Source organism: Sus scrofa, chromosome 5 (assembly GCF_000003025.6).
Source record: "Sus scrofa isolate TJ Tabasco breed Duroc chromosome 5, Sscrofa11.1, whole genome shotgun sequence".
NCBI classification, from domain to species: Eukaryota; Metazoa; Chordata; class Mammalia; order Artiodactyla; family Suidae; genus Sus; species Sus scrofa.
In genome coordinates, this window is record NC_010447.5 from 58,022,651 (window position 1) to 58,044,018 (window position 21,368).

The window sequence follows — 21,368 nt, forward strand, 5'->3', positions numbered from 1 at the left end:
AACAGTCATTGTCAACAAGGTAGGAAACTTCTAAAAGAAAAAACACAAGGGCTGAGAAGAACCAGAATGAATCAGAGTACTCAGAATGTTAAAAACCCAGTAATTTATTTCAAAGTATAAATTTCAGGCTTGCTGGACAAAATCCCACTACAGTTAAACACTTATACAGACACCACTCTACTGTACATTAAAAAAAAAACACACACACACACAAAAACCTTCAAAACCTAATAAAAACAGGGCAACTTGCTATAGCCCAGTTTATATTAGACATTAGGAAGGTCTTACATTATCTTATTATTTACACTTTCAATTGCAATAAAGAAGTCAGGATGCAAGTTTCCTACAAAGGATTTATTTTTATATTTGATTTTGAAATGGCTGATAAAATACTAAAGCCAGAATCCCCAAAAGGTGTTTGATTGCCCAGTTACCTTATTTACAAACAAAATTGTTTTTAAAAGACAGCAATTAAATATAAATGATGGGTATTTAACTGCCTCTACAAATTTAAAAAATCAAAAAACTTATTTAGCATGATAAAACTATTTGAAGATCAGAAGACAAAACATATATATCATCCTATTCCTCCCAACTGGCTGGCTCAAGGGGAAGAAGCTTAGCAATTACATAAATGTGCCGCACTAACAAAAAACACTTTATAAGAATTTTTCTAATGCTTTTTTTTCCTTGTCCCAAAATTTTAAGAAAGGGGAGGGGGGCATCATTTGCCCAGTAAATAGTAAGGCCAGCAGAATCATATGTTGCTTTTAGATAGTTATTTGCAATAATCTAATCCTGGAACACGGTTTTTCTGAAAATTAGAATAAAACAAGCCTATGACTGGTCAATGATAAAATTATGAAAAACTAAGGTCATAGTGTATAAAAGAGAGAGAGGAGGATATCACAGGCATTATTTTGTTAATCTTGTATTCTACTAGAAATTTTGAGGAACAAGATAAATGCAGATCACGCAGAATTAACCCTCATCTTGTTGTATAAACAATAATTTGGAAAATGTAAGCAAAAGAATAAACCCAAAAAGCTACCTTAATACTTATCCAATACAGTAAGAGAACTGTATGGTGCAGCCTGCTTAAGGGTTTTTTCAGACAGATGAAATCTAAGCTCCTTTCTTTAGGTCTTTTTTTTTTTTTTTCCCTAAACCTTTCATTTAATATCTGGCAATGCGGGTCAGGAGAGTGGGGAAATGGTATCAGAAGAGTGGGGAAATGGAATCTCTGTGAGGCAAGAGGTATCCCCAAAAATGTTCACTTTTCAAGGAAGAAAGCTCTACTCTTTGCTTCTTTCATAAACTTCTACTGTGTTAAATAGCACACAGTATTCTGCATATTTTAAAAAGTGAGTCCAGAGAAATAGAGCGATATAGTTACCTCATAGAGTTAACTGTTAACAGATATCTTTGTATAAATTTATAAATCTACTGGCAAGAACATAATTTTAAAATGTGAGACTTACACTTAAAACAGGGTGAAAATTACTCTGACAAAGTGCAAAGTGGAGAGTAACAAACATCACAATTACCTTTAAATGTCATATAAACATCCTACGTTTCAGGTTGAAATATCTTAAGTTTCCAGAATTTCCAATAAGGCAATACTTACACAAATATTGTCAGGCTAAAATGGTAGCACACTTGCATTCCCAAAATGGGATTATCAAGCATATTTTTAATACTTTGTGAAAAGATATTGTGAAATAAAAAAGGTACCATGGAGTGTGAATTGCTATTAAAAAAAAATCTGTAATCAGTAGCTATTTCTAGTTGAGCCCTCCATTCTCTCAAAGAAACAAATCAAACAGAAAGAAAGCACTCATCGACATTAAAACCTGCCCTAAATAAGAGCCTAGAGTTCTGGCCCAGTACCTTCAGGAACTCCAATGTAACTGTTGCCTATAAATCCTGTGGCAGGCTAATTGAAGGAAAGATCATTTTATAGTATCTTTTCCCTCAAACAATTACAATCTGTACCTTCCCTCCATTATCTGGAATAAAAAGCTTTATTTTACTGTAGTAAATCTACTTTTAGAGTTACTATTTAAGATCTTTTTTTCTTTGACAGAGATAATATAGTATAGGCTAAAATAATATTTTCACTCTACTGTACTTTCACCTGATTATAAATGTTATGAAAGCTTTTTTTTTTTTTTAAAGGATTAGTGAATATAAATAAAAAAACATCCACCAAGGGAATCTTTCTAGGCTAGGTAAGCAAATTGTTACCGTATGACCATATAACCGTCCAATAAAGAACAATTTTGAACATGGGCTTTCTATTCTGTAGACAGGAATGATCTTGAACACATAATCAACACTGCAACCATTGCAGGTAAAAACATATATACATACAGATATAAGACAGGTGTTCACATACATCTAGAAGATCATGAATTTCTCTCTTTAAAATTTTTCATTGGCATGACATTGGCTACTTCTTTACCCTCATCATTAGTTCTAGAATGAGTAACGTCTATATAGTTGGTTGGCAAATAATTATTGTGACCTCATTTTATGAAAGCAAAAGGAAGGTTTTGGAGCATTTACATTTTGGCAATCTGTAGGCTTTCTTCAGCATCAATCAAAATTCACACCCAACATGATCAGCACCCTGATCAGCAAAAGTCTCTAAAAAGGAGTTTCTTTACAACTAGAATGCTTCCTATTATAAGCCATCAAAGTTGCAAATGAAGCAGCATTAACAAAAGGGACAGCTCCCTCTTAAATTCCAGGAAGAATTAATGACTAATTTATTTAAAAAGGTATATTTATGAACTCAAATATAATACGGGAAGATGACTTGAAACTGTATTTCACAACCTCCAGGAATTCTTTTCCAAGTACTACCAACAACACTCTATCCCCCAAATTACACCAGCTCTCCTGTCTTAAGCTGTCTACACTCAAACACGTACCTGATACCAGCATAGTTGGCACTCATACTGAAAATCCGTGACCTAAGCCGAATCTGATTAACATTGAAGAGGAACAGAGATGCAAAAGAGTTTTATCTAATTGTTACATAGAATGACCCCAGAGAGTACACTTTAAACTCTATCCAAAGCCAACATAGGGTAAATCAGATAAAACTTAGCACCATCAAAACAAAGATTAACACAGGAAGAATGATATGAGAATAAAGAAGAAATGGAGCTTTCCCTTTGATATTTTAGCTCATTGTATTTTGTGAATTTTACTGCTTACTTCCTTTGAAAGAATACTAGGCTTTGGGTTATAAAGTGAACTAGTAAAGTGAACTAGAACTGCTTTCATAATCTCTAACACAGTGTGCAACATAGATACTAAACTATGTCTGAAGGAAAATTTACTTACACAATGTGGTCTTCTCTTGGTCCACTTTACAGAGTTAATTCAAACAATGCCCTCAAATAAAAAGCATTTATCTTCTTAGAAGAAAAGAGCAAGTTAAATTTTTGGAGTTAAATGTAGTGATGTTACCGATGATACTATATATAAAAAGCCTTGGTCTAAAATTGAGGGAAATGTGCTACATTTGGTGGAGATAAAAGGAAATGAAGACTGAAAGGCTTACAGTGAAGAGTAAACGACAATGGATAAATGGCCCTGTTTACTTTCATAGTTAAGTGTTTAAGGCACAAAATAAATGTAAAAACCAGATTAGAAAAGAGAGGGCCCACTGCAGACCTTTTTCAGCTAATTAACAACCCAGAAGAGAGAAAAGAAAATATGAACAGATCCTTTACTGTGTTCAAATTAGCCTATTTTAAACTATTTAACCATCTTGCTTTTTATTTTTAATTTGGGTTCAATCATTTATCTGTGAACCTACAGATCTCTTAGAAGCAGAATCATGCCAGATACATACCTCAAGTTCTTTGTTCTACTTACTTCATACTGGAAGAGAGGTAAATTTGAGTATGAAAATGTGAGATTCCACTGCAAAAAAAAACACATAAATACGGAAAAGCACAAACACCCACACATATTCCCCAGCTTCAAAACTAAAGCAAGGTGCACATTTACATTTCAAACTCTGGAAGCTTGAATTGTTCAGGAAAAGATTCTGCTTTATGGGCTGAGTTTATTTACTTCTGATTACAAACAAATGTAGTGTATATATACATCTGTCCAAGAAATCTTGCACAATGTGGATTTTACAATGGGTATCATGCACAAGATTAAAACAAGACCAAAAAGTGGAACTTTTGAAAGAAGAAGAGATAAAGGCTCCAAGGTTTAACTGCTCTGGGAAGAAGAGATCACATCCGTTGACTGAGGATCACAGAAAGGTCCAAAACGTCCATAAATATCCTTGGCTCGTACTGCAAAGTAGTATTTGCTACCAGATACAAACTGGGTGAGAGTGCATGCCATGGGCAAGGGAAGTGCCTTGACTTCTCCAATCTTCTTCCACTGTGAGGGCACAGTGGCACTGGGTTCTTCGTGGTAAGCATAAAGATGGTAGCTGTCAACAGTGGCGCAGCTTCTATCTACCTCAAGGACACTCCATGACAGCACAATGCCATTTTGACTCTGAACTCGTGCTAACTTCAAGTGTGGCTTCTGAGGCAGAGATGTGCTGGCAGCTTCTGGGGGCAGACGCTGTGGTTGTGGGGCTTCTGGTAAGGGTGCTGGGTGCACAGGGCGTGGGGGCTCCTAACAAAAGAAGAGTCATGTTCATTAACAATGATCACAGAAAGGACTGTGTCTGAATGCTCGAACTGTAACACTCCAGAGATCGTTTAGAGTCTTCGTTTTACATCAGGATTATTGGGAAATACCAACTACCATACCACATCTGGCAAGCTCTATTTGATGATTTCTAACCAATTATGCCCCAAACCATGAGTGCTAAGGTTACTGCTACTACATTTTCTAGGTCTAAAATAATTGAATTTTCATTGGGAAACAAAAGCCCTTGCTGATGGAACATCATCTTAACGAAAACTGAAATAATCATCAACTTCTAACAAAATAATTTGTGATTTAATGATTTATACTACAGATTCTTATTTTAATATAACATAACATTTTTAATAATGTGTGGCAGTCTATCATATGAAATTGGAGCACCAACTCTACTTTCATTTTTAACTGTTTTTCTATATCAAGGCTGTACCATACTCTTATAAATAAGCCCACTGAATGCTGAATGTATATTATGTTCATGGTCAGTCTGCATGAAAAAGTTGACATTTATATTGGACTGTTTAAGACAGAATTCATAAATGTAGAAATAATTGTATACCTTTCTGCCAGTAAGTAAAAGCATGAGCATGGGAATGGGGATAGGCAAGAGAGGGGACTTAAGGGCAAAAACAACTACTAACTTTTACTCAGACATAGGGTATGTGAGGAAGAAAATATAAATTTGGAAAGGTAAGTTACAGCCTGATGACAAAAAATGAATACTAAGCTGAGGAAGCCAAAATGATTTGTCTAACATATCTGGGTTTTACAATTACAGTGATAACAATTCTTCCAAAACGATTCAAAAAAGAGAGAGCCAGGAAATATGAAACTAAGGGGGCTTTTTCTTCCTCAAGTGAAACATACCATTGCACACTGGCTTTAGCTGGGATGTATTAAAATAAATAAGACTTCCTTAACTGAAATTAATTTTAATAAAAACTAGTTTTAATATGCATTTCTTTAAATGAATGATTTGCACACACTAAATAGTGAATTCTGTGAAGGTCTGATGATATCAGATTAATTTCCATGCCTTCTCAAGGTTTAGTATTAGTAATGTGCACACAGTAACAACTTAAAAAGGATATGCCAAATAATTTCAAGGAATGCAAATATGCTAAAATTCACATGCCTAGTGGAAAAAATTCAAATACATGTCTGGAAAAAAGTATAATCCAAAGTTTAAAAGCTAAAATAAATATAAAGATAGAGAAAAAAATCAAATTCAAATAAGACAAAACAATGAAAGCTGAAGGACTGATGTGAATATTGGCTATGTGGCTGTATTTCCTCTCTCAAGTAAATAACATTAAATAAACATAGTTTCCAAGCTGAAGCCATGAACTTGATTGGAGGGAATAGGTATGATAAGGAGTATGATAACAGCTTAAATGGCCAGCAATGTCCCCTTCTAATTCTTAAAATTTTAGGATACTGAATTTTCTCATATCCCAAAACTAGTTAACTGAGTCTGTTTTGTTTTTGCTATTGCAATGGATTTTTATAGAAGTTTTACAGATAAAATTAATTAAAGTAAAATTAGAATGTTCCTACTGTGAGATACACAGTTTATTCTAAGACATACATCATGGAATCCTGTTTGTTTGTTTTTTTTTTAATTCTGTTTAAAAAAAAAAAACTCTGATAGGTCATCAAAATTGCAAAACTGTGGTACAAATAAAAGATTTTTTACTATATATTTCTTGAAGGAATATAAAATAAAATAAGTGATTTATAGTTGCAAATAACAGTAATGATATATTTGTCACATATCCTAACAGGACCAGATCTGAAGCACTGTGAAAATGTGCTGGAGGCGGGATCAGAAAATCTGAGTTTTAAAATGGCTCTGCCTCTGACACTAGCTTGTTATGATAATGAGCAGTTACTTAACATCTTTGTGACACAGTATCTTTTTCTATTAAAAGAAGAATATTAATCCGCATTAGCATTGTGAGAATTAAAATTATACATATAAAATAGTGGAGTGCCTTGTGCATTAAGTACTTTACTAACATTAACTTTTCCATTGTAGTGGGACAATAGAATAATAGCAGGTAGGAACACAGGCTCTGGATCTGGAATATATAGGTTTTTATGAGGCATGTATGACCCTGGGCTGGTTACTCAACCATCTGTACATGAGCAGCCATACCTATAATAAAGAACAAAAAGGAGAGCAAGAGTTCAAAGAATTCCTGTATAGGGATCAAGAATATTAACTGTGCTTGGCACACAGAAAGCACTTAACAAATGTTAGCCATTTCTATGCATATTTTTAAAAGGATGTTTTGCTTGGCAAAAAGTTCTATCATCCTCAATATCCTCCTCCTTCTGAAGCCAGCATTTCCATTTACATGGTATATCATACCAAATACTGTTATAATCATGTCACAGAATAATGTGACATTGTTGTGGAGACTAAAACTCTTTGGTTTTTCTCTTTTATCTCTTAACAAGTGAATTCTCAATACCACTGGATTATTAAAAACAATAAAGTGATACGTGAGAAAGACAAATATTATATGATATCACTTACTTGTGCAATCTAAAAAACTAACACAAATAAACTTGTTTACAAAACAGAAACAGACTCACATACATAGAAAACAAACTTATGGTTACCAAAGGGGGAAGGGAAGGAGGAGGGATAAATTAGGAGTGTGGGATTAACATATATACACTAATCTATATAAAATAGGTAACCAACAAGAATGTACTGAGTAGCACAGAACTACATTCAGTATCTTGTAATAACCTATAATGGAAAAGAATATGAAGCTATATAGCTGAAACTAACACAGTATTATAAATTAACCATAGTTAATTTTTAAATTTTTTTCTTAAAAAACTTAAAGTTAAGAAAAAAACACGGTATTTGCAATGTGACAGAACTAGTAAAAGATTTTGAGGAAAAAAATTAAGCTAGAACATGAAAAAAAACTTATTAAAAATCCTCTTTTTAATTTAACCATAAGTTAAAATGATCACATGTCCCAGATGACTCTTTTTATACACTGGACATCGCCACAAGCAAAAGCAGTAATCCTTTATTTACCATTACTCCTAGAAACAGTTGCTCATAATGGTAAGACCTATTCTCTTCAATAAACTTCTGCTGGAAAAACTCAAGACCTGTCATATCCTTTCAATAAAACTAGTTTAAAGAAAAAATGTTAATTGCAATAATACTTGACAGCTTTACAGGTGAGAGTCTGGTGCAGCTAACTGTCCACACTTACAGTATGCACTTGTGGTGGTCGGTGATGCACTGTGAGCTGAGGTCCTGTGGATCCCAGGGTTAATCCATTGTTTACAACATATGTAGTTGCTTGAGGCACTCGAACTGTAACACCTACAAAAGAAAATTAAGGTATAAAATAAGAATTCTATTCTAAATTTGGTGGAACACTGATCAAACACTTCAAGTCAGTAAATAAAGTGAGGTTTTTAAACTTCAAAAGCAAAAATATTTCTAATCTAGCAGTTTATACTCAGCCAAAGTATCACTTGAGCATGAGGATAAAGAAATTCTCATATTTACAAGCACCAAAAAAAATCCACCTCTATTAATCTTTCCTCCCACTGAGGAAACGTTCCAGCCACTGGAAGATGTACGCCACCCACATGAGAGAGAAAATCAAGAGGAAAACAGGAGACATAGTAAACAGGAGATCCAGCGCAGGAGAGAAAGAGGACTATAAGCAAAAATCCTAGAACACTGAAACACTGGCAGTACAAAACATGTAGAAGATAAACTGGCTAAAACGGAGCAGTGTGACTCTAAAGACAAAAAAACTGAAGCTATCTTCACAAAGATCTCTGCTGTCTCTAGGACAGAAATCTCAACCTAAGTTATCTTCGCCTTGTGTTAATGAGGTTCCTCTCATTCTTTCCATGCCCTACTGATTAGCTGAGGATACTCATTTTGTCCAAAAGAAAACTCTTACGACATATAACAGGGCAACAATAGCCAAAAATTTAGAAGCCACCCATGATCCAACCATATTCCTGACATACATTCAAGCACCTCTCAGGTACCCTGACTGTGGTAAGCCCAGTTTCCCAGAACTCATTCATGATAGTGCTGAGTGATTTCCCCAGAGAAAGCCCTTTATAAACTTGACCAAGTTGAAACCAGAATGTGAACCAAAGACTCTGCTAAGTTTATTTTCTCCTAGGAGCCATCACCTAATAATGGCAGTATTAAAGTTTTCTTGAAACAGCTACATTTGTCCTCATTATTAAATTTTGCAAAACTAAATATTTTTAGTGATCCCTATATAGGTTGCAAGACCACACAGAAAAACAGAAAGTAAGTAAGGATGATGGTTGCCTCTGACAGAAAGGGAGAGAGATGCAATTAAGGGTGGGCATACTACTGATAAGGCTTTATTTCTTAGCCTGATGGAGAGTTAGTTCATAGGTGGTTCTGTTTGTCATTTTTCGTGAAACTTTAAAAATACCTTCCCCTGTGAAACTGGATTGTTATGATCATGACATAACTATAGATGTGATAAATTCATTTGATTAATAAAAAAAAATAAAAGCAAAGCCAACTCAATAAATAGAAATACCTTCCATATAAACTTGATACATATATATTTATATATTTTTTTCTTTTTTTTTTGGTCTTTCTGTCTTTTCTAGTGCTGCATGCAGCATGTGGAGGTTCCCAGGCTAGAGGTCTAATCGGAGCTGTAGCCAGAGCCATAGAAATGCCAGATTTGAGCCGCATCTGCGACCTACACAATAGTTCACAGCAACGCCGGATCCTTAACCCACTGAGCAAGGCCAGGGATCGAACCTGAAACCTCAGGGTTCCTAGTCGGATTCGTTAACCACTGAGCCATGACAGGAACATTGATATATTTTACCTTTAATATTTTCCCATCTTTTATTTCTCAGCCAGCTTCCATATCTTTAAGACCCTTTCACTGGAGGCTATCCTTACCTGCTGTCTCCAACTGGGCTGAGTCACAATTGAGCATTCCTATTTTAATTAAGCAAGTTGTCTCTTAATATAGACCAACATCAAATAGGGTACTGCGATAATAGATGCCATAAATAATTAAGACTGGAGACAACACACAGAACACAAATCTTATAATATGTAAATCCGATTTTTCTGGTTAAACCTCCTAAGGGAAGAAAAATGAATTAGTAATAGCTTTAATAATACATTTAGCACTTTATGCTAAATCTAATGTCAATATAAGCCACTCCAACTAAACACTATAGAACTACATGAAACTTGGGGCCAGATACAAGAAGAGTCTCTTACTATTTTGGGGATTGACCTGCCGAACAGCAGGAGCCTGCATAACAGTTCCTCTCAGGGGAGCCTGAGCTGGTGGTGCGGGGAGAGTTGTATAAACCACTTGGTGATTTGCAGGAGCTCTTGGAACAGGGAGTCTCGTGGTCACCTGAGTTACTGGACGATGTGTTACATTCACGGTGGTTGGAGCTAATGAAAAGCAGAAAAATATGTTAAAAATGCAGTAAATTCTTGCTAAGTAAATGGCATTAAATGATGAGTAACTTTACACCAAATCTAATTTACCATAATAAAGAGAAGTAGAGACAAAAGCCTCCTTTTGTCGAAAGATAAGAATGATGGGACCAAGGAAAATGAGTACTGCAGTCCAAGCTTCTGAAGAAAAGAATACCTTAACCATGTCCAGTGCCCTTACCACTTTTTATTGACTACATAAAGAAAGAGTATGACCTTATAGGAGTGACTTTTTTTTTTTTTTTGAGTGACATTTAAGAGTAAATTTTCCTTTTTTTTATAATGACCCAGTCACACACATATATATATACATTCTTTTTCTTACATTATCATGCTCCATCATAAGTGACTAGATATAGTTTCCAGCGCTATACAGCAGGATCTCATTGCTTTATCCATTTGAAAGGCAATAGTTTGCATCTGTTAACCCCAAATTCCCAGTCCATCCCACTCCTTCCCCATCCCCCTTAAAAGTAAATCTTCCCTTCCTCAATGTTCCTAGCAGAGTGAAATTTTAGGTCATCCAGGCCTTACCAGTGAGTCCAAAAGAGTAACTCTGTATTCCCACAGTTCAAGAAACTGGCTGTCTGTTAATAATTGACATTTTAAATTAGCCAAACCATCTCTTATTAAAAACAGTAAATACTTCCATTAATAGATTGAATACTTCCATAATGTCTATCTAAATAGACATTTCTCCAAAGAAGACATACAGATGGCTAGCAGGCACATGAAAAGATGTTGAACACCACTAAATACAAAGAAATGCAAATCAAAACAATGAGGTACCACATCACACAGGTCAGAATGGCCATCATTAATAAATGCACAAATAAATGTTAGAGAGGATGTGAAGAAAAGGGAACCTTCCTACACTGTTGGTGGGAATGTCCGTAAGTTGGTGCAAATACTATGGAAAACAATATGGAGGTTCCCCAGAAAACTAAAAATAGAATTACCATAAGATCTAGTAATCCTATTCCTGGAACTATATCTGGACAAAACTATAATTCAAAAAGATACATGCAACCATATATTCACAGCAGCACTATTCACAACAGCCAAGACATGGAAACAACCTAAACGTCCATCGACAGATTAATGGATTAAGAAGATATCGTACATATATACAAAGAATATTACTCAGCCATAAAAAAGAATGAAATAAGGACATTTGCGGCAACATGGATGCAACTAGAGATTATCACACTAAGTGAAGTGAGTTAGAAAGATAAGGATAAATACCATATGATATCACTTATATGTGGAATCTAAAATACGGCACAAATCAACCTTCTGTGAAACAGAAACAAACCCACAGGCATAGAGAACAGACTTCCGGTTGCCAAGTGGGAGGGACTGGGAGTTTGGGGTTAATAGATGCAAACTATTACATTTAGAATGGATTAACAACAAAGTCCTATTGAATATTTCACATAGGGAATTCTATCCTATCTCCTGGGATACACTATGATGAAAAAGAATATAAAAAAAGGATATAAGTATATGTATGACTGAGTCACTTTGCTGAACAGGAGAAATTGGCATGATATTGTAAATCAACTATAGTAAAAAAAAAAAAAAAATTTTTTTTTTTTTTTTAAATAAAGGCTTCTTCCTTGGCCATTCTTTCTAACTTGTATTCCAGAGAGCATTAATGCCTTGAGTGGTATTAATGTATTTATCAAAATATGAGTCCTAAATATTCACTGACAGCATGGAAGTACAGTAAGGAGTTTAAGAGTTAATAGTTTTTTTAAAACTATCTGAAATTACAATCACATTTTACAAATGACCATGTATATGATCTACATAATAAAAATCAACTTCCATATGGAAAGATGGGTTCCGTAATGAAATAAATTTGGAGGTAAACTCTGCATCTAACAAAGATAAAAACACATCTTAATCTTTACATATTCTAACTTTCAATGTGAGGAAATAAAGGGTACAAAGAAGAATACTCTCTTCACTTCTTTATTTTCCCTTTTATTATCTCTACTGTTCATGGGTTTGCATAGTGATAGTTCCTTCTAAATTAAGTAAATTAGGTGACTGCCATTTTAATTTATTTCACTGGATAAAACTCCATGTGAGCTGAATGTTTTCTTTAATGAGAAGAGTGCTAATATAAGCACTTTGCAGATAAATCTCTTAAGCAATAGGCTACTTTATGAAGAAGACAACATTCCTGATTGGGTTCCAAACAGTTTAGGAGATACAGGCTACATTTTGAAAATGTCTGATTTATAGTTTCTCAAGAGGGGCAGGTTAAATATTAGCGGTTATTTTCTGATGGTGGTGTTAGGCCAGTTAACACTATTTCTAGTTAAGAATCATTTAAAAATTCTTGTTCGATTAGTCAATTATAACTTCTTGGCTACAACAAGAATGAATCATTACACCCATCCCTTCTAGAGAAACTATATTCATTTCTGCTGTTTACTGTGGCAGACGACAAAGACAGATAAAGTTGAAGGTTTTTTTTTTTTTTTTTTGTCTTTTTGCTATTTCTTTGGGCCGCTCCTGCGGCATTTGGAGGTTCCCAGGCTAGGGGTTGAATCGGAGCTGTAGCCACTGGCCTACGCCAGAGCCACAGCAACGCAGGATCTGAGCCGCGTCTGCAACCTACACCACAGCTCACGGCAACGCCGAATCGTTAACCCACTGAGCAAGGGCAGGGACCGAACCTGCAACCTCATGGTTCCTAGTCGGATTCGTTAACCACTGTGCCACGACGGGAACTCCCCTGAAGTTGTTTTTATAACAATTTGTATCAGTGCTGCTACTTAAGACTACGTGGAAAATTAAGTCATATTGCATTCAAAAACATGTCTTCAAAACAATGAGGATTATTTTTAATTTTCTGTCTTATTTTTTTTAATAGTTTATAATTTTTGTAACTTATTACTAACATAATTAGGGTTAAAGTCCAGTTCATCTCAAGGAAATGAGAAGACAAGCCACAGGAGTGTGAGCCACAGACAAAATATCTGCAAAAGACCTATTTGATAAAGGACTATTATCCAAAACATACAAAGAACTCCTAAAATGCCGCAATAAGAAAATGAACAACCTGGTTAAAAAGTGGACAAAAGATCTGAACAAACACCTCACTGAATGCAAACAAGCACACAAAAAGATGCTCAATGCAGTATTTCACCAGGGAAATGCAAATCAAACAACAAGATCCGCTACACCTATTAGAATAGTGAAAATCTAAAACACTAACAATACCAAATGCTGGTGAGGATGTGGAGTAACAGTTCCTCACTCTTTGCTGGTAGAAGTGCAATATGGTACAGCCTCTTTGGAACACAGTTTGGCAGTTTCTCACAAAAGCAAACTTATTCTTAATTTATGATCCAGCAATCATGTTCACTGGTATTTATCCAATGAGTTAATTTTCTAATCTTTCCATTCAATTCCATGGTCATATTTCACTGCAGGCAACACTAAAGTTTCAGCTCAGTGATTCAGTAAGTTTACCTGTAGGTAGTAAGTGTATGGTTGTCTGAGATGGACCACTTGTTGGCACCCCAGATGGCTGAAGAGGTGGTGCTGGCTGGATGGGTTGCAATGGTCGAGATACTGGCTGAGAAGAATTCATGGTTGAGGCAGGAGTGTGATTTACCTTTTTAAGGTCTGTTAAATAAAAGTGAGACAATATGATTACTGATAGAAAAAAATGAGAAATATAAATTTATCCTTGCCATTCAGTCATATTTACTACCAAGAGAACAATTTCTTTGTATTTTAATTAAGTGTACTTTTTGCCAATTTGGAAACCAGTTCAGGACCTTAAATAATTCACTGCTGGTTCTATCACAGTTTTACTTTTTTTTTTTTTTAAATAAAAGAAAGCTACTTCTAACTCAACACAAAAACTTAAGGCCTTAGCAACTGACAATTTAATACTTGAGTGCTGACGAGGAATGATGCATTTTAGAGTGGGAAAATGAAATAATGCTCAGTGGTGGGGCAATGGGAAGACTCCAAGAGGCAGAGATGCTAGAATGGGAAATGGCAACAGCCCTGATAACAAACTTTGCTTACTTTTACTTTTTTATCTAGAACCAGTCCCGTGTCCTTTCAAAAATAAGCTGGTATTTATGTTCGTGCTCTAGGGAATTCATTATATTAAGACTTGTCTATAAAAAAATAGTGAAAGCAATATAGAAAATTTGAAACTTTTAAATAATAATCAGAACAGCATGAATTCAACCCTGACAAATAACAAAAATATTCCAATTCTACATCAGTTACACATAAAAAAATTGACATAACGACTAACAAATTGTACAGCTACTAAATTTTTTCCCTAAAACCAAATGAACTCATTCCCTAAAATATAATTCTTAAAAATTTTTAATTTTTTAAAAATTCAATATCTTAAAAGTAAAATAATTAGCACCTGATCCTACTAGACTCTCCACCTGCATTATATAATTATCACCACAAAGTTTTACAGATATGACTGTGAAGAAAGTTATTCTGTACAGTCAAATAAGTCTGAGAAATACTTTAGAGCTTCAATCATTCTTGGAGATTTACATTGTAAATTAGCATGAACTTTTTATTCACAGAACACCTATTAACACTGTGGAAGAATAACTGGGAATAACAGTGAATAGCTATCCAATGTAATTTCTATTGACAATTTATATCGAAGATCATATTGAACAATATTAGAGATTTTGGGGTGTGTATGCTTTGTAACATTACTGTCATTTGACATCTACATTAAAACACAGACACACAGACAGACACACACACACACAAAACATTTAAAGTCAGAAGACCTGGGTTTAATTTGTACTCTGAATCTATTCTCAACTCTAAAATAGGCATTATAGGAGTTCCCACTGTGGCACAGTGGGTTAAGAATCCAAATGCAGCAGCTCAGGTCACTGAGGAGGTGTGGGTTTGATCCCCAGCCCAGCACAGTGGGTTAAAGGATCTGGCATTGCTGCAGCTGTAGCATAGGTTGCAGCTGAGGCTCTGATTTAATCCCTGGCCTGGAACTTCCAAATGCCAAACAAACAACATTCAGGAAAAAAGGCAAATAAAATAAAAATGGGCATTACAGGGTTATTGTAAGGATCAAATAAAATGGACATAAAAGGAGAGGTGTTCCATAAGTTAAATACTCCCCAACTTGCTCTGTTTTCCTCTACCTTATTCATATTTAGTCAATATTTGATTTCTCCTTTTTTAATACTAATGTTAAAAACAATACAAACATATCAGGCATAATGCTGTAGAGCTCTGTATTCATAAAATATTACAATGGATTAAGAGGGAAATATGGAAAAAAAAGAGGGAAATAGGGTATTAAAGCATTCCTTAGTATGATTATGTATATTTAAGTACCTTGTGAAGCTCCACTCTCTTCATCATCCATTGTGAGATCAATGACACCACTTGAATCACTGCCTGTGGCTTTTCCACTCTGAAAAACAAAACATCTGCATTTTGCAAAGTAAACTCTGGTGGTCATAAGGGAAAAAGAATAAAATACTGAGAGGAAATAGGATAATGCATAACCTAGTTCAACATGGATCCCTCAATAACTTTACCTGAAGAAAGACTGTTTGTCAAAAAAGTCACCCAATGATACTCATGAGCTGAACACCTGCCACATAAAAAAATCTTTAAAATTTAATTTTAAAATATTTTCACAAGAAATTCTTTTTAAAAAATGCATAGAGTATTAAAGTGATTAGGCGCTTTAAGTGATTAAACATCATTCATTTTCTAACATTTAAATGTTGACCAATATTATATTAAATTATCAATATTAATTCACAAAAACATCAGAGGCAACCTAAAAGCTAGAATTAGGTTACATAAAACAATTTATTTTTCCCCAAAACAATGGTGCGGTATGATAGGATATAGTATGCCATACTATCAACAGACATCTAATTTGACCAATGTCAGCTCATTATCCAAAATCACCAGAAATGTAATTTTTAAAAAATTTAATTATATGATAGTAACAAAAAGGGGAAACATTACAAGACAGATCTAAAGAACCAAGATCTTCAAGTTAAAAAATCTGAGTGCCTCTTTTAGTTCCAACACTTATAAGCCATGTGAATTTATGTTAAAAGGGCATTTCCTTAATTTCCAAAGTTTGGGTTATGAAGCCTATCATAAGGATTAATCCAAATATGCAGATAAAGAGCTTAACACCAGGCATGACACATGGTAAAAGCTTAACAAATGCCAATCATAATTACTTTATAATATACTATACTCATATCAACTCTAAATGATTAAAGTTTAGTCTACAAAACTCAAAATTTTGCAAAATTAAATTAGTCCCTGTTAGATATATTCAGGCCAAATACAAAGACAACTGATGTAACTCTAAACTTTACAATTATAAATCATTCTATGATAATAATTTCATGGGAAATGACCTTAAACAAAACATCACAAATCTGTAAAATCTGAAACAAAAATTTCTTAATAAATCCTTGAAGAATGTAACAAATCAACTTGCTACAACAGATCTATTAACATCCACTTTTCAAAATAAGGTCCACTTTTAAAACTAAAATTTAGGAGTTCCCATTGTGGCACAGTGGTTAACGAATCCGACTAGGAACCATGAGGTTGCGGGTTCGATCCCTGCCCTTGCTCAGTGGGTTAAGGATCCGGCACTGCCATGAGCTGTGGTGTAGGTTGCAGACACAGCTCAGCTCCTGCGTCGCTGTGGCCCTGGCGTAGGCTGGTGGCTCCAGCTCTGATTAGACCCCTAGCCTGGGAAACTCCATATGCCACGGGAGCGGCCCAAGAAATGGCAAAAAAAAAAAAAAAGACAAAAAAAAAACCCTATAATTTAAATTTATCAAAAATTACTAGACAAACATGCAAAGACTAGTAAAATAGAACCCAGTAGTCAACAGTCAATAAAAATAATTCTACGTGGAGCCAGATGTTGAATGCAACAGATTTCAAAGCAGCTGTTAAAAATATGGTCACTAAAAAGTCTACAAACAAAAAAATCTAGAGATGGTGTGGAGAAAAGGGAACCCTAAAATGTTGGTAGGAATGTAAATTAGTGCAGTCACTATGGAAAACAGTATGGAGGCTCCTCAGAAAACTAAAAGTACAGTTATTGTATGATCCAGCAATCCTACTCCTGGGCATATACCTGCAAAAAAACTGTAATTTGAAAAGATACATGTACCCCAATATTCATAGCAGCACTATCTGCAACAGCCAAGACATGGAAACAACCTAAATGTCCATCAACAGATGAACAGGTAAAGAAAATGCAGTCTTTATACACAATAGAATACTACTCAGCCATAAAAAAGAATGAAATAATGCCATTTGCAGCAACATGGATGGACCTAGAAATTATCATATTAAGTGAAGTAAATCAGGCAGAAAGACAAGTATCATATGATATCACTTATATGTGAAATCTGTGATGATACAAATGGGTGGACTGAAATTTCCTATCAAAATGTAGGGACTATCAGATAAAACAACATATGAAATCAAGAAATAAAGATTTTTTTTTGTCAGACAGTCACGTTAAACACAAATACACACACTGAAAAAAGCTGCTGAAATCACATTAGTGTTAAACAAGGTACAAAGAGGTAAACCTTATAATGATAAAAAGGTAGTTCTATTTCTTATTAATTTTATTGGTTTCACTTCATATGTTTTGATGCTCTATAATAATATGCATATTTCTCTATAATGGATAATTTGTAAAAGGAAAAGGTTGGTAACCAATGATCTAATTTATTGGATTTTACTTTTATTTATCATAACCTGATTAAAAAATTTCATCTATTATCACTATTACAGGTATATTACGACTAGGAACCATGAGGTTATGGTTATATTTTCTTCTTGAAAAATAAAGCTGAATTATTTCAATAATTAACAGAAATTATTAGACAGTCATGAGAGCTGGCATAATTCCCATCAGACTCTGTGCTAAATGTATTTACATTCGTTAACAAATTTAATCTTTATAATAATTTTATGAGTCTGGGACCAGCATTTGCCGTATTTTACAGGTAAGAAATTCAAGGTATTAAATAACTTAACTAAGAACAGGAGCCAGATTGTCTTACTCTAGAGTTTGTTAGTTCTATGCCACTAAGTGAAGATTTATAAAAAGAAACATATATATATCTTACACTTTTTCTGCCATCATTTCTGAGAAAACTTATGTAACTGGAGACATTACATTCTTGTATCTGTATTTACCCATAATACTGAAATTCTCAATTTTAAATTATTAAAAAAAACCCACTTAGTTGTATCAAATAGGTTTTAATACTTATTTGCTGTGTCAGTCAGTTTTAATAAAAAGAATCTATTTTATTTAGTTACTTAATTATGTGTCCTTCCCCCAAATGCCCACTCTCATTAGGTGAACAATAAGAAAATTTCAAGAAAGCAAAGATATTGGCTTTACAGGGTTTGTGTGAATGTGTGTGTATAATGAAACAAAGACAAGAACATATTTGAAAGGCCAAACAGAGTAGGGGACTTCAACAGATGAATAAGAAGTTAATACACGAGTTCCCATTGTGGCACAGTGGAAACAAATACGACTAGGAACCATGAGGTTATGGGTTTGATCCCTGGCCTTGCTCAGTGGTTTAAAGATCTGGTGTTGCCATGAACTGTGGTGCAGGTTGCAAATGTGGCTCGGATCTGGCGTTGCTGTGGCTGTGGTGTAGGCTGGCAGCTGCACCTCTGATTAGACCCCTAGCCTGGGAACCTCCATATGCCCTGGTGGCGGCCCTAAAACAAACAAACAAACAACAACAACAACAAAAAAAGTTAATACAGAAAACTTGATTGTTCACTCCACACACATCTCTCTAAGAGAACTTAGGCACTACGATTGAGCCTGGCTGGCTACCAGGAATGTGGGTCTTAGAAAGTTTACATTAATAACTAATACGTTTCTTATGTATACCTTAAACAATGAACTGTGTCACACTAGCTTAGGATTAATCTGCACAAACATCAAGGCTGATGCTGCACACCTGGTTTCATTGTTGGGGGTCCGGAGTTTTAAATGCTATGGCTGGTCATGTAGAAAGGCACAGCTTTATGCCCAGCCCTCTAGAATATCTCAGACCCTAATACTCAATCAGGCTCTCTGTGCAAAGACTCTTGGCACAGTCCTTGCAGTTAATGACCAGAGAGCACATTCTGTGCAGTGCTGGACAGGGGAGAACATGAAAGCTTCAGCCTAACTGCATAACTCCATTTGATGCTTTTTCCTGATGTTTTTATTCTCTACCTTTTGCTGTGATAAACCATAACCATGAGTATAACCTGTTATGGGTCTTATGAATTCCTAACAAATCAGTGAAATTGAAGCTGATCTTCAGTCCCTCGAAACAGCAATATAACTATAGATGTAGCAGAAAAAAAACTCTACATTGTTTTACAACATATGATGATAGTTCGAATAAATGAATAAATTTATTTTTCACTATGTGAAATACATTAATAATGTACCATATAGGAGTTCCCCTCGTGGCGCAGTGGTTAACGAATCCGACTAGGAACCATGAAGTTGCGGGTTCGATCCCTGCCCTTGCTCAGTGGGTTAACAATCCAGTGTTGCCGTGAGCTGTGGTGTAGGTCACAGACATGGCTCGGATCTGGCATTGCTGTGACTCTGGTGTAGGCTGGCAGCTACAGCTCCGAATAGACCCCTAGCCTGGGAACCTCCATGTGTCACGGGAAGCGGCCCTAGAAAAGGCAAAAAGACCAACAAAAAAAAAAAAAAAAGAAAGAAATAATGTACCATATAAAATGGGATCTATGAATAAAATATGTAACAATAATTACACGGAATATGTTAATAAATACCTATTTGGAGGACTTGAGAAAAAAGTCCTCACTCAGGGACTACAAAAAGTATATTTTACATATTTAATTATTTTTCAATTAGCTATATTTGAACAGCAATCATTTCCATACAAGCCATTCAGAGTCCTTCTAATTTATAATAGCCGTAAAGTGTTCAGAAGTATAACTAAGTAAGGTGTGGCATATAAAAAAGAAGTTAGTCGAGTCTACTTAAAAAGTTAACAGTATAAAAATCACAGGCTTCCTGTTTCACAACAGATTCTATCTGCTACTAAGTAATATAAATGGTGAAAAGCTAACAGTAATTTCTTAATACATCTTAAAAAAAAAACCCCAATAGTGTTGTTAATCAAGGTATTCAGCACAATGACAAAAATTATATTTGTAACACCCAAAAGCCAGTAAAGTATGGATTCATAAGTGGCAGCATGTATATAGTTCCATAATGGCTTCTGATAATAAAATCTGCATATTGTATTTATTACTTACTTATTACTGGCATTCATTCAAAGCTGAAACTACTTTTTTGACCAAGCATTATTTTACCTAGCTAGCTGACTAGTCATACTACATGTATGTGTTTTTCATACAATGGCACTGAATTCCACTTTCTGTAAGCCAAATAAAACATCCACTAAGAACTTAATATTTGGTTGTATGTAGTCACTATTTCAGGTGCTTTTGCATCAACTACTTCAACTTGCTACTTGCTTTTGCATCAACTTCTACTTGCATTTTGTTTTATAATGTATTTTTATTATTTTTATTATTTATTTATCAAAATGCAAGTTATATAATACAATGTTAAGTGAAATATTTTAGATTCTAAAATCTGTAAAGTGGGGAATAATACATGATGTTTTGAATTTTCTAGCATAAGCAGTAGGGTGTGACTGGATTTTATATCACCTTGTTTTGCTATTTTTCTTTAATTGAAAAAAGTGTATTTTTAGGTAAAGAATTTTTAAAGTATAGCAAACTTTTATATCAAATTTAATTGCATCTATATTTGCACCTATATGTTTACATTATTACATACATTTTTTTTAATCTTTTTTTTGTTTGTTTGTTTTTTGCTATTTCTTGGGCCACTACTGTGGCATATGGAGTTTCCCAGGCTAGGGGTCTAATTGGAGCTATAGCCGCCAGCCTATGCCAGAGCCACAGCAACGCAGGATCCGAGCCGTGTCTGAAACCTACACCACGGCTCATGGCAACACCGGATCATTAACCCACTGAGCAAGGGCAGGGATTGAACCCGCAACCTCATGGTTCCTAGTCAGATTCA

General features: G+C 34.7%; 1 protein-coding gene across 7 annotated transcripts in view; it reads right to left on the minus strand.

The window, feature by feature from the left end:
- Positions 84-21,368, minus strand: part of ATF7IP (activating transcription factor 7 interacting protein) — a 127,247-nt gene continuing 105,962 nt past the window's right edge. For all 7 annotated transcript variants that reach the window (XM_003126462.5, XM_005664060.3, XM_021092312.1 and 4 more), the window contains 5 exons: positions 15,581-15,659; positions 13,697-13,852; positions 9,980-10,162; positions 7,938-8,050; positions 84-4,659 (listed from right to left, as the gene is read on the minus strand). In XM_003126462.5, the coding sequence (XP_003126510.2) occupies positions 4,240-4,659; positions 7,938-8,050; positions 9,980-10,162; positions 13,697-13,852; positions 15,581-15,659 (951 nt within the window). In that variant the 3' untranslated portion in view covers positions 84-4,239. The remainder of the gene's footprint in view (positions 4,660-7,937; positions 8,051-9,979; positions 10,163-13,696; positions 13,853-15,580; positions 15,660-21,368) is intronic.